General features: G+C 37.2%; 1 protein-coding gene across 2 annotated transcripts in view; it reads right to left on the reverse strand.

The window, feature by feature from the left end:
* TTC27 (tetratricopeptide repeat domain 27) overlaps positions 1-15455 on the reverse strand; it is a 197649-nt gene that overhangs the window by 40311 nt on the left and 141883 nt on the right. Inside the window, exon 14 of one of the 2 annotated variants that reach the window (XM_054475625.1) lies at positions 2569-2667. The exons of the other annotated variant lie outside the window; for it this stretch is intronic. Within the exon in view, the coding sequence (XP_054331600.1) occupies positions 2569-2667 (99 nt within the window). The remainder of the gene's footprint in view (positions 1-2568; positions 2668-15455) is intronic. 2 annotated transcript variants of the gene reach the window in all.

A 15455-nucleotide genomic window follows, 5' to 3' on the forward strand; every position in this document is an offset into this window, starting at 1 on the left:
GGGAGGCGGAGGTTGCCGTAGGCCGAGATTGCACCACTGCACTTCAGCCTGAGCAACAGAGCAAGATTCTGTCTCAAAAAAATAAAAAATAAAATTAAGAAAATAATTCCATTTATAATAGTATGAAAAAGGATAAAACACTTTGGAATAACTTAACAAAAGAGGTGTAAGACTTACACTCTGAAAACTATAAAATATTAAAAGAAATGAAAGAAACCTAGAAAAATGTAAAGACATTCCACGTTCATGGATCGAAAGACTTAATATTATTAAGATGGCAGTACTCCCCTTATTCACCTGCAGATTCAATATAAGGTCCTTTGGGAAAATTTACAAAGCTAAAAATCCCACAGGAAAATTCAAGGAATGCCGAATAGCCAAAACTATCTTGTAAAAGAAGAACAAAGTTGGAGTAATCACACCATTTTCAAAACTTACTACAAAGTTTCCATAAACAAGACAGTGGAATATGCACAGACATATAGTCAATGAAATGTGACATATAGTCAATGAAATGTGATTGATGGACCACAAATACATCCTTACATCACAGTCAATTAATTTTTGACCACTTACATTTACAATAAACTGATTTTTGACCAGAGTGACAAGACTATTAATAGGAAAAGAATAGTCTTTTCAACAAAGTTTTGAGACAACTGGATATCTACATGTAAAAGAATGAAGTTGGACCCCTTCCTTATATCATAAATAAAATTAACTTAAAATAGTCCCTAGACCTTAATGTAAGAGTTAAAATATAAAACTCTTAGCAGAAAAGATAGGAGTACATCTTTGTGACTTTGGATTTGGCAATGGATTCTTAGATATTGTACCAAAAGTATAAGCAACAAAAGAAAAAACAGGTAAGTTGGACCTCATCAATATTAGGCTTTTGTGCTTCAAAGTGCACAATCAATAGAGAGAAAAAAAAAACTTAACAGAACGGGAGAAAATATTTGCAATCATTTGTCTGACAAGGGACTTGAAGCTAGAATATAGAAAGAACTCTTACAACTCAATGATAAAAGGATACATGACCCAATTTTAAAAATTGGTAAGGATGTGAACAGACATTTCCAAAGAGGATACACAAATGGCCAAGAAGCATGTGGAAAGATGCTCAACATCATTAGCCACCCAAAACATGCAAATTGAACCACAATGAGATGCTACCCACTAGAATGGCTAAAATAAAAAAGACAGCTAGCAACAAGTGTTGTCAAGGATGTTGAGAAACTGGAACCCTCATACATTGCTAGTAGGACTATATAATGGTACTTTGTTTTTTAGTTGGTTTTTTTTTTTGTTGTTGTTTTTTTTTTTGAGACAGAGTCTTGCTCTGCCACCCAGGCTGGAGTAAAGTGGCACAATCTCTGCTCACTGCAACCTCCGCCTCCCAGGTTCAAGTGATTCTCCCGCCTCAGCCTTCTGAGTAGCTGGGACCACAGCATGAGTCATCATGCCCAGCTAATTTTTGTATTTTTAGAAGACATGGGGTTTTACCATGTTGGCCAGGCTGGTCTCGAACTCCTGGCCTCAAGTGATCCACCCGCCTTGGCCTCCCAAAGTGTTGGGATTACAGGCGTGAGCCACCACACCCAGCCTAAAATGGTACTTTGGAAAACAGTCTGGCAGATCCTCAAAATTCTGAACATAGAGCTACCATACGATCCAGCAACTCTATTACTGGGTATATAACCAAGAGAAATGGAAACATATGTTGGTCTCAAACTTATAAACAAATGTTTATAGTAGTGATATTTATAATAGCCAAAAAGTGGAAACAATCCAAATGTCTACCAACTCATGAATGGATAAATAACATGTGATATACCCACACAATGGAATATTATTTGGTCATAAAAAGGAACAAAGTACTGAAGCATGCTATAACCATGCATGAATCTTGAAAACATTAAGAAAGAAGCCAGTCACAAGAGCCCACAAAATGTATGAATCCATTTATATGAAATGTTCATAATAGGTGAATCTATAGAGACAAAATGCACATTAGTGTTTGCCTAGGGCTGAAGGGGAGGGTGTTTGGAGAGAAATAGGGAGTGACAACTAATGGGTACAGGGGTTTCTCTTTAGGGTAATAAAGATGATCTAAAGCTAATTGTAGTTGACAGTTGCACAATTCTAACTATACTAAAAATCATTGAACTGTATGTATTAAATAGGTGAATTGTATGGTATATGAATTATTATCTCATAAAACTATCAAATATAAAAAGACTCCACCCTAAAATAACTTTCTAGTAATGCAATTAACATAGGCAGGACATACTAGTGAATGACAAAATACACATGATACTTTGCTATACATTCAGTGAAATATATTTTTAACAAGAAAATTGTTTTATCAAAATTATTTCCTAAATGAAACCATGAAATATTAACTTATTTCCAGATTTATAAATCCTATACCTTGAGGTATGACCTTCCCTCAAATGTACACTTTCCTCCAACACAAAAGGAATTGCTGTTCTGAACCGCACAGTACAATTTCAACAACTTAGAGAGTAAAGAGCCATGTAAGGACAGAAGATCAAACAAACTTACATCGGGTTCTAGAGTCACACAGCGCTGAAATGCCTTTGCTGAACCTTGATAGTCTTCCAAGGCCAAATAGGCACAACCGAGAGAAAACCACACCCCGAGCTGCAAAGACCAAAAGTCAAAGTCATTCAAACACACAGAAACATTTACAGAATGTAATCTGAAAATTATTAAGATGCTATCAACAAACACACTCCTAGAAAGAATGCAGAGCTATATAATAAATATTTGCCTTACATTTAGTTTAAATGTAGAATATTTAGCAATGGAGGTAAATTTTTCCATATAATTTTCAATGCTAACACTGAAAACATGCTATTATTGCATATGTTTTGCGGAAAAAGTCCATACTTTGTGTTAACCAAACTCCTTACTGGGCATGTTGGCTGTGGGTTCAATCAGCTGCAGAGTGAAAATATTGGAGGAAAAAAAACTGGATGGTTGCATCTCTACTGAACATGTACAAACATTTTTTTCTTGTCATTATTCCCTAAACAATACAAATTACATAGCATTTGCACTGTGTTAGGTACCACAAGTAATCAAGAGATGACAGGAGGATGTACATAAGTCATATGCAAATACTACAGCATTTTATACAATGGACTTGAGCATCATGGATTTTGGTATTGGGGTTGGGGGGGTGATGCCTGGAAGCAATCCCCCATGCATTCTGAGGGACCACCATATAAAAAGTATCAGCAGACTCACAACTGATGAATGTATTACAAACTCAAAAAAAAGAAATTTCTGTTTTCATCTTCAAACTAGACCACAAGAACTTCTGCAGCTTAACCAAGAGCCAAACTGCCCTAGCATATATCTGCTTTAGGCATGCCTGAAAATAATTTAGAAAAAGGAGGTTCAGAATCTGGATTATCAAATAGTTACTCAAAATGTAAAGTATGACCTAAGCCAATTAGATTTGTAAACACTGAGATTTAGAAAACAGATAAAATAGGAAGTAGCTATTCAGATTACAAAAAAAAAAATCTGTACATCATAAGATTTCCTTAAAATTCAATAGCCTCTGTCAAAAGGGAGATAAAACTAACAAAAATTCAGCTGGGTGTGGTGGCTCACACCTGTAATTCCAGCACTTTGGGAGGCCGAGGTGGGCGGATCACTTGAGGTCAGGAGTTCAAAACCAGCCTGACCAACATAGTGAAGCCCCATCTCAACTAAAAATACAAAAATTAGCCGGACATGATGGTGTGCACCTGTAATCCCAGCTACTCGGGAGGCTGAGGCAGGAGAATCGCTTGAACCTAGGAGGTGGAGGCTGCAGTGACCTGAGATTGCGCCACTGCATTCCAGCCTGGGCGACACAGCGAGACTCCATCTCAAACAAAACAAAACAAAACAAAAACAAAAATACAAAAAACTAACAAAAATTCAGTGGAATTAGTCAGAAATGCAGCTATTATGAGTTGTTTTCCTTCCAGACAGTCAGCAAAGCCAACTTTATAAGCAGATTGAAGTCTCCTTTCTTACCGACTTCCAGAAAGGCACTGAACCAGCTGTCAGATTTACTTGGACAGTTTAGGGTAGGAAAGAAAATGAGGTACTCTGTTATCTATCCACAGCCTTCCATAGAGGCAGAGTAGGAGGCTGCCTCTACATCACTCCTCCTTCAGCCATTCCCACAAAACTTGTTCCATATGGCTAGCAGAGGCCTGAAAGTTCTTCAAGCAGATAAAGATTTTTAGCCAGTAATTAGAGATAAAGCTTAGAAAGCAAGCAGACTTGGGCCATTTAACACTTTGCCATGAATTCACAAGAGGCTATAAATAACTGTTATCAGGAGCCTTTATGGAGAACAGATTTTGTTAGAGGGACAGGTAATGACTGAAAAGAGGATGGATATATGTCTACTGGGAGGGGGCAGAAGCAGAGGTACTAGGTTGAAACTAAAAGTTAGAAGTTCACTTTTCTGAATCATGGGACTTTCAACAACCTAAAAATGAGCTCACCACTTTGCTTTCATCTGTTTTTTAATAAAATTAAATGAAAAGAGCTTCAATGCACCAAACCACACTTGCTGAACATGATACATTCTGAGAGAACCTAAAGTCTGATGCTAACATGTAAAATAAGCTCTCTAAACTCCAAGTAAAAAGTTTCAAAATCTGTGTATTATATTTCATCAATGTTAAAGTATACTTTTTTCCCTGCCATTTAACATTTCTGAAATAGAGATGCATCTGAAAAACCAATAGCTTGTCAGTTTTATTGGCAACATTTTTTTTCTATACAAAGTGGTACTTAAAGGTACTTCTTACAACTGATGGCATCTTAGATACAAAGAATTATGATACCAAGTTTACTTGGAATAAGGGATTCTTATTTTGAGACTAAATCAAGAACAATGAGAACTGACCTCAAGGTCCTCAAAATGCATGTGCTCTGCTTGTTTTCTGCATCAGCAAAGAACAGATACTATTTCCCATGTGTTGTTATAAAAACCACATGTGTGGCCAGGCAAAGTGGCTCACATCTGTAATCCCAGCACTTTGGGAGGCCAAGGCGGGTGGATCATGAGGTCAGGAGATCAAGACCATCCTGGCTAACACGGTGAAACCCCATCTCTACTAAAAATACAAAAAAATTAGCCAGGCGTGGTGGCGGGCACCTGTAGTCCCAGGTACTTGGGAGGCTGAGGCAACAGAATGGCGTGAACCCAGGAGGTGGAGCTTGCAGTGAGCTGAGATGGCGCCACTGCACTCCAGCCCGGGTGACAGAGCGAGACTCCATCTCAAAAACAAAGAAACAAACAAAAACACATGTAAATTCAAAATCTAAATAAAAACTTCATTTTTCAATCCATCTAAGAAGATTTATAAGGGTTGCAAATGTCCAAAATTAGCAATTACCTTCTAGCTCTAAAACAGACTGGTGATGAGGTTATCTTTCATTTTTAATTTTTAAAACTACTGAATGGTTTGTAACCAATGTCTTTAAAACCAAAACAAATTTAATGAAAATCAGACAGATGACTTAATTTAACATAAAGTATTATGGTTCTCTTTTCTTTTCACTCTTGGTTATTTTTGCAGTGTTTTAATACTTTGCATTTGAAGGAAAAATCCTAGGATCGTTAACTGCTAGGTTTTATCTACTGATAACAAGAAGGGAGATGAGCTTTGCACACAGTGGTGTTCTTTGAAATCATCCAGTGGCTTTTCTTTTTTGAGGTCTTCAGAATTTGGGGGACTACAGAGCATATTTGGTGCCTCTTTTACTTTTTTCTTTTTAAACTATTACTTAAACTGCTATTACCAATAGTGACTGGCATCTCAGCTCAGAATAGTCATACTCTTAAGAACAGAACATCATAAAAGAAAAACAAAATCAAAAGAAGCTTCAAAAAAAACCTCTCTCGATTCCTCAGAACATAGTTGTATATGTTTGGGTACAAATCTCTATCTTCTAGTCCAGTGCTATCACATAAAAGTATCATGCTAGTAGCCTCATTATATTTTCCACGTTTCAAAAAGTCAAAGGAAGGTGGTCCACGCCTGTAATACCTGCACTTTGGGAGGCTGAGGTGGGCAGATCACTTGAGGTCAGGAGTTCAAGACCAGCCTGGCCAAAATGGTAAAACCCTGTCTCTACTAAAGATACAAAAAAAATTAGCAGGCATGCGTCTGTAATCCCAGCTACTCGGGAGACTGAGGTGGGAGAATCACTTGAACCGGGAGGCGGAGGTTGCAGTGAGCCACAATCACGCCACTGCACTCTGGCCTGGTCTAAAAAATGAGACTCTGTCTCAAAAAAAAAAAACAAAGTAAAAGGAAGGGTGAAATTTATTTTAATAACATTTTATTTAACTCTACATATCCAATATGCGATTACTTCAATATATTATTACTATACAAAGTTATTGAGATATTTTATATCCACTTTTTCACACCAAGTCTTTGAAATTTGATGTGAATTCAACACAGCATGGATCAATTTCAACTAGTCACATTTCAAGTGTCCATTGTCACACATGGCTAGTGGCTACCATTATTAATACAGTTACACTATTTCTCTAAAACACTGACATAGGCCCTGGAATACCTTGCATCCTTCCCTTCTTTCTTCAATAAAAAGCTAGGTCCTTTGGCTGAGACCCTCCCTTGAGCTTCTTTCATATATTATAGTTACTCCTGTTCCTCTCTTTACAATAACAACCAAAATAATTAGCTCTTCATGAGCATCTGCTATGTGTGCCAAGCACTGACACCATGAGCTTTCCACACATTACTCTAGTTCCTCACACCCACCCTGCAAGGTGGTCAATCTCACTCTCCTAAGAGAGGCGACAAAGACTCAGTCAGTCACAGACAGAGGAGAGGTTCGACCCAGTCAGTGTGACTCCAAAGACCGCGTCCTCTCTGCCTCTGACAACACCATTCTGCCTATACACAAGCCATGATTTATGGCAATACCATCCTTGTCACCAATAAAGAGAGAGGGGAAAACAGGGCAGTTAACATGCGCTGGGAAAACCCAAAAGATAATTCTTTAAGAACCAGGAGCATATCTCCTCCCCCACAAACGCTCTCTTGATTGGGCTAGTCAGGTGGACGAAAGAAGACATAGAAAAATGGGTGGCCACAGGACGGGGCAAGGATGGAGGGAGATAATCACCTGATAGAGAGGCCCTGGTTGAGATTTCTGCAGAGCTTATTTCCAAGGCAAATCGTGAAGACAAGCTGGCTGTAGGCAGGCAATAACCTTTAAAAGCTGACTGTCCAGCGTTTGTCTCTCAGGGAGCCAACAGAGAAACACAAAAGCAGGCCAACTTTTTATTTTGAATGTGATAATACCTGTACTTAACCAATGGCTTTAAATTATTTTAAAAATAATTCACAAAGAACTCAAAAGGTTGAGAGCATGGTTTCTCTGAATTTCCCTGACAAAGCTCCCTAGAATGTGATAGAGGAGAAAGATGACTGGGATTCAAGTGGCTCTGAGTAACTGTTACGACCCTGGCTATGTCACTTAACCTGCGAGTCTCAGTTCCCCAAGTGTGAAATAAGCAAGGATGGACTAGGCTAAAATTTCTGAGTTCTTCAGACGCCCCAGATTCTGAAAACCCAGAGGGGACTGGGTTCGAAGGTACACTATTGCCATCTAGTGGCAAAATAAGGACATTGACAATAGAATGGAATACAGAAGCACTTGAACTTATAGGATTATGTATGTCCTGATAAATCCATCATAAATTGAAAATATTGTTAAGTCAAAAATGCATCAAATTCACTTGATCTGCTGAACCTAATAGCTTCATCTAGCATACCTTAAACATGCTCATAACACTTACATTAGACTACAGATGGAGAAAATCATCTAGCACAAAGCCGACTTTATTTTTTAAAAAGTGTGGAGTATCTCATGGAATTTATTGACTACTATACTGAAAGTTATCAACAGAATAGATGTATGGGTATTCTAAGCATAGTTTCTACTGAATGTGTATCATTTTTGCACCATCATAAAGTCAAAAAGTTATTAAGTGGAACTATCGTAAGTCAGGGATCGTCTGGTATTTAGAATTAGCAGGTTTGAAGAACTAGAAGGGAATCAATTCAATTAGAGACCTTAGAAATCAGTTCAAAAGAGATCTAGAGGAAAATGATGCTTACAAAGGAAATAACTGGCTTAAAGCCACACAATGGTTCCTCAACCCAAGTGTGAAATATGTGTGCTGAAGACAGTGACTTTAATACTTATTAAACCTTAATAATTAAAATAAAAATTAAAGTTTGTTACCCTGAGGGCTAGCAAAGACTAAGCACCACTAGACAACTGGCGTAGATAACTTTTATAATTAAAAAGTTAATTTTTACAAGAGTATTTAAGACACATCTGCAATGGGTACCGCTTATGAACCTACTACTCAAACTCCCTTCCTCCTGAAAGTTTCCACATCATTGATAATCAGTATTCACACTTTTGGCTAATTTCCCTCATATGATCAACTGTTTTGAATTTTTCTGTCACATATAATAAAGGTTAATGTAGAATAATCTAATCCTAAAGCCACACCACACTCTCCACTCTTTCTGTACCCCTGCCTCATTTCTGTGACCTCAAACACAGATGAGTTGTTGAATGTGGTATCATTAAACAGGAAATGACCGAAGTGAAAACCAAGAGTGACGTCAATGGTGTCTGATAGTAGCTTTTTCTAAAGTGATGCTTGATGCTCATTTTTTTCCTAATGTGCACTGCCAACTCTTTCATAGCCAAGTTTCTCATTTACTAAATTCTAAGTTCTCCTGCCATGAGGAAATATAAATCTTAACCTACCAGCTTCCTGATCTCTCCAAAGGAATAATTTCTTCTATTTCAGTATCTTCCCTTAAACTAAAGGATCAACTAAATTTTATACATACTTTTCTTTTACTATAGGCTACTAATTACTGAATGCCCTTCTCTTAATTCTTGTCCTAGATTTGGTTACCACTGGTCTTTATATTTGCCGAGTCTTTTCAAATAATTCACAATGCAAAGTAACACAGGTTTTTATATGTCATCTGTATGTGAGATTCTCCTGTTAGATATATCTCCCTAATTTTAGGCTACGGATAATGGGGCAACAAGGGTTTTTCTACAGTGCAACAGGCAGAAAAGAAAAGAACGACTATGTAACATCTATTATTGGGAACTTACTATGGGCCAGGAAATATGTTAGACACCTAACATATATTGCTTCTAATTTTCTCAGCAGCAAATCCAGGTAGAGATTATAAACCCCATTATTTAAAAGCTCAGAAAGATGAAGAGATTTGCCTTTGTTATCTTCCTCGGGATTACCAGAATTCAGAATCAGGTCTATGGTAGCAAAGCTTTCGGCCTCCCCACTATGCATCAGTCACAGCTACAGCCCAAATATTACCACAGTATTCACATTTCTTGGCAGTTATGCAAGTTACACCTTAAGGCTTTCATTCTGTACTGCTTACCAATATTAGAAGGGAAAAATAAAAAGGAAAGAATGTCTTTTTTCTGTACATATTATTCACACATGTTCATCCTGTCCTCCCTATTGGAATGTGAGTTCCAACGTCCTTGAGTCTTCCCACCACAAATAACATAAGTTCAAAACAGAAACCATATAAATCCATTTCAAATAAAAATGTTTTATCCTTTCAAAAGCTAAAATGAAAGAAAAAGTTAAATCAAGGAAGAGCAGCATGTACCAACCGCCAAGATGATTAAAATGTCAGAGTACTGTATCGTAGAAGTCTGGTCTTATGTATAACAATGGCCTTGGAAAGGTCGGCTCAGTTAAATCCCTGGTCTCAAAGAGAGTCACTCACTAACACGTGCTGGATGGTTCCCAAACATCAATCTTACAACCTCACTTTGCTTCTGATGAAAGCCCCAATGGCTCTTCATTAAAGGATGAAAAAAGTTCAAACCTGACAGCCTGGTATTCAGGGCTTTTTATAACTCGACCTCAACCAAATCTGCCATTACTTCCTAGCATACTATGATATCCTCGAGGGCAAAATTGTGAAAAGGTTAAGAGCAAGAGCTCTGGAATCAGAAAGCTCAGGTTGAAATCCCAGCCCCATCCCTCATAAACTGTAAAATCTAGTACAAATTACTTACCCCTCTATTTCTTCATTTATGAAAGTAGGGTAAAAACAAGTACCTAAGTGACTGCAGAAAATTAAAAATATATGGAAAATGCTTCTAGAACAGTACCTGGCACTGAGTAAATACTCAGCATTAGTTGCTATTCTCATTATTATAACTGAATAAAATATAAACCACCAAAACTGATAGTTACCAAGAAACTGCTCTCTGCAGGGTTGGTTTTTACATCTGCTAGTCTCCCTCCTTGAAACATATTTTCCCAATTTTTTCCACCTATCCAAATCCCAACCATTCCTGGTAGTTCACACCAATATTCACTTCCATCAGGCTTTTTCTGACCATTCACATCCTTATTTACAAGGCCACCCAAAAGCATTGCCAGGCACCCAAAGCACGTTGCCTATTCACTCAACTCCTTGGCTACACACAATGCTATTCATGCCTCCTCTCTCCATTTAACCTATATAAACCCCTGGAGGGCAGGAGTCTGTGTCTTAACACAATTCTCCTGTATCCCCCTCAATACCTCAATGGTTTACAAAGAGTTCATACTTACATAAGAGCTTAGAATATAGATGCTTAATGAATAGAAATAGCTATTATAATGTTAATGTTCTCATTTTCCAGTCTCATTTTTAATACTATTCCTTATTTCCAAAGCTAATACCTTCATTTCTTCTCCTCATTCCACTCTCCCCTAGAATGATATTCCCTATTTATCTCCCCTCTCTCCTTACAACATTCAATCTCTCCTTTATCCACTGGAGTCTTTCATTTCCGCCTTCCTCCATGTAAAGGTCTCCAGTATCGTGAAATGATTTACCTGACTTTTCTGCTCCTCTGAGTACAACACTCTACATTTGTCTCTCATCTCTCTGATGTGCTCCTAAAATGAACAGTCTATAGATTGTATCTCCATTTCTTCATCTATCACTCACCCTTTAATCTCCTGAATCTGTTTTTGAATGTCATCAGTGAGCTCAAAATCCAATGACCTCTTCATAGCCCTCTGCACTTTATCACTACATGTGACATAACTCACTGACATTTGCTCTTGTTTTAGGTGCCATGAACCCCTTGCTGGGTTTCCTTCTATCCCTCTGACCAAGACTCCGATGTACTCTGAGTCCTATTTCACTGGTGCCATTTTTCCTCTCTTCTTCCAACTGCAGGAGATGCCCAAAGCTCAGGACATTGCCTGTTATTCTCTTCCAACACAGTTTTCTGTGAAGAACTCACTTACATGGCTTCAAGTAACTTCCACAGAAAAGCCCCATCTGCATGCTCAGGCCTCACTGTTGGGATTCACTAGGGCTTTTATCTCCAACGGACTAGCAACCATCTCTGCTACAATACAGCACCATCTCCTCATATTCAAGATCCAAAACCACATCACCTTGCTGGCAAAAGATATTTTCCCTTCCTCCTAAATTCCCTATGGCTATCAATACAGACATTTTCCTTTTTAATCAGACAACTGAGAAAACTGGCCTCCTCTCTGATTCCAACGTCTCCCTCAATACTGCCAGCCCAATGTGTAAGTCCCAGAAAATTTCCTCTGTAATGAGGCTTCAGTCATTCTATCTTTTCCATGCTTACCACTCAAGCCACTGATAACTCACCCATGATATTCATTCCTTATTTAAACTTCCCATAATACCACTTTTGTCATATCACTTTTTTATTCAAAACCACAATAGGCTCCCACATCTACAGGGTTAGATACTCTTGATACAGGGCATTTAAGGCCCTTTGGAAAGTAGTTCTCTCCATTATCATTTCCTGGCAGAAACTCTCTTGTTCTCTGTTGATAGGTTGACATAGCACAATTCATAACCACATCCATATCTGATATACAAGTACTTGATAATGCTTAGTTAGGCAACGGCATAATATAATATACAAACTGCAACACTTTTGAAAGTGAACCAGAGCACTAAAGAAAATAATTTAAATTATACGTTTTAAATAAACATATTTATCAACCAACAAACTGTTGATCAATAAATTGGTTTTACTCCATCTGAGGACTTATAAGATGATTCTATTCAAAAATTATTTTCAAAAACAAAATTATTGAAAAATAAAACTATATTAAAGTAAAAAATTTTAATGCTGATTATGTGAACATTAAAAAAAAAAAGGAGCATTAATCAAGCTGTACAATTATACTTTTGTACATTTCCATAATCTATTACAGAATTAAAATTAATTATTCTGAGTAGACATTCATATGTTTTAATCAGTGTTTTAGTCATATTTTATGCTAATACCATGTCATTGATATTTTACTAATGAATATATTTTTTCAATATGATCTCAGTATTTTTTATTTTTTCCTAAGATTACCTGCTACTTCAAAGTTGTTCTTTATTGTTAATTGTCAGATTCATTGTTTATACATTTAAAATTGTTGAAAGCTTTTATTGACTCTTTTCTAGGGGACACAATAATTTTAACTGAAAATATTATTTCAAAGTATACTGATGTACCTGGTAAGCTCAGATCAACTTCTGCTAAATAGAACATATTCTTAATTCTAGCTTTGTTAATATTAAAACTTATAAATATTCGCTTAGTATCTTTTGGCTTCCATTTAGGGTACTTTTCTTCAACAAATATTTTTAACAAGACACAATGTATCAAATATGCTGTCTCTATTTATGATTTTTGTAATGTTTCACCAGATTTAGATGCTGCTAAATTACAGGCCTCTATTACAGTCTGTTCTAGTAAAGGATATAAATTTATTCAATTAAAATCAGAAACTCAATCAAAAGTTTCTTACAAATTATTACTGATGTTTTAAGTGCAATGGTATTACAGTTTTAAAAAATACCCTATTTCTTAGAAAAATATACTCAAAAATTTTTTAATGAAATGCTTTGATGTATGGGATTTGCTTTAATGGTATGAAGCCACGCATGGTGGCTCACGCCTATAATCCCAACACTTTGGAAGGTCAAGCGGGGGCAGATCATTTGAGGCCAGGAGTTCAAAAGAAGCCTGAGTAACATACTGAAACTTTGTCTCTACAAAAAATACAAAAATTAGCCGGTCGTGGTGGTGCATGCCTATAGTCCTAGCTTCTCAGGTGGCTGAGGCAGCAGGATTGCTTGAACCCAGGAGATGAAGGCTGCAGTGAGCAGAGATCGCACCACTGCACTCCAGCCTGAGTGACAGAGTCAGACCCTGTTGCAAAAATATATACATAAATAAATAAATAAATAATAAAGCAATATGAGGTGAAGTAGGGAAATACAAGTAAAACAAGATCAGCCATTTTTCAAACACTGTGTGCTTACTTCGTGTCTGTCACATTTTGGTAACTCTCACAATATTTCAAACCTTTTCATTATTATTACATTTGTTATGGTGATCTGCAAACAGTAATCTTTGATGCTACTATTGCAATTGTTTGGGGGCACCACAAACTGCACACATATAGGACAGTGAACTTAACTGATAAATGCTGTGTATGTTCTGACTGCTCCACTGACCAGCTACTCTCCTATCTTCTCCCTCTCCTCAGGCCTCCCGCTTCCCTGAGACACAACAATATTGAAATTAGACAATTAATAACCCCACAGTGCCTCTCAGTGTTCAAGTAAAAGGAAGAGTCACACATACCCTACTTTAAATCAAAAGCTAGAAATGATTAGGGACTGTGGATCACAAAAGAACTAGAAGAGAGGCCTTTGAATGTCCTTACCAAAAAGAAATGATAAATGTATAAGGTGATCATCATGCTAAATACCCTGATTTGATCATAATACAACATATACCTGTATTGAAACAGAAAATTGTACTCTGTAAATAATGTATAATTACAATGTATCAATTGAAAAGAAAGCTAGAAATGATTAAGTTTAGTGAGAAAGGCATGTCGAAAGCTGAGATAGGCCAAAAGCTGGGCCTCCTGTACCAAACTGTTCACCAAGTGATGAATGCAAAGGAAAAGTTCTTGAAGGAAATTAAAAGTGCTCCTCCAGGGAATACACAAGTGATAAGAAAGCAAAATGGCCTTATTGCTGATACGGAGAAAGTCTGAGTGGTCTAGATAGATCAAACCAGCCATAACATTCTCTTCAGTCAAAGCCTAATTCAGAGCTAGGCCCTAACTCTCTTCAATTCTGTGAAGGCTGAGAAAGGTGGAGAAGCTGCAGAAGAAAGTTTGAATCTAGTAGAGATGGTTCATGAGGTTTAAGGAAAGAAGCCATCCCCATAACATAAAAGTGCACAATGAAATAGCAAGTACTGATGGAGAAACTGCAGCAAGTTATCCAGAAGATCTGGCTAAGATCATTGATGAAGGTGGCTACACTAAACAGATTTTCTAGGAAGACAAAACAACCTTCTTTTAGAAGAAGATGTCATCTAGGACTTTCATAGCTAGAGAAGTCAATGCCTGACTTCAAAGGACAGGCTGACTCTCCTATTAGGGGCTAATACACCTGGTGACTTTAGGCTGAAGCCAATGCTCATTCACCATCTGAAAATCCCACAGCCCTAAAGAATTAGGCTAAACCTACTCTGCCTGAGGACTGTAAGTGGAACAAGGAAGCCCAGAAGACAATACTTCTGTTTACAGCATGGTTTACTGAATAGTTCAAGCCCATTGTGGAGACTTACTGCTAAAAAAAAAAAAAAAAAAAAAAAAGGATTCCTTTCAAAATATTACTGATCATTGACATAGCACCTGGTCACACAAGAGCTCTGATGAAGATGTACAAGATTAATGTTTTCATGCTTGCTAACACAACAACCACTCTGCAGCCCTAGGAACAAGGAGTAATTTAGACTTTCAAGTTTTATTATTTGAGAAATATATTTCATAAGGGTATATAGCCACCATACATAGTGATTCCTCTGATGGATCTGGGCAAAGCAAATTGAAAATCTTCTGGAAAGGATTCACCATTAAGAACATTCCTGATTCATGAGAGGAGGTCAGAACATCGACATTAATAGGAGTTTGGAAGAAGCTGATTCCAACTTTCATGGATGACTTTAAGGGGTTCGAGATTTCAGTGGAGACAGTCACTACATGTGTGGCAGAAATAGAAAGAGAACTATAATTAGAAGGGAGCCTGAAGATGTGGTTGAACTGCCATAATCTCATGATAAAACTTGAAGAAATGAGAAGTTGCCTCTTATGCACGAATAAAGAAAGTGGTTTCTTGAGATGGAATTTGTTCCTTGTTAAGATGTTGTAAACATTGTTGAAATGACAAGGATTTAGAATATTACATAAACTTGATTGATAAAGTAGCAGCAGGGTTAGAGAAGAC

Source organism: Pongo pygmaeus, chromosome 12 (genome assembly GCF_028885625.2).
Source record: "Pongo pygmaeus isolate AG05252 chromosome 12, NHGRI_mPonPyg2-v2.0_pri, whole genome shotgun sequence".
Classification (NCBI taxonomy): domain Eukaryota; kingdom Metazoa; phylum Chordata; class Mammalia; order Primates; family Hominidae; genus Pongo; species Pongo pygmaeus.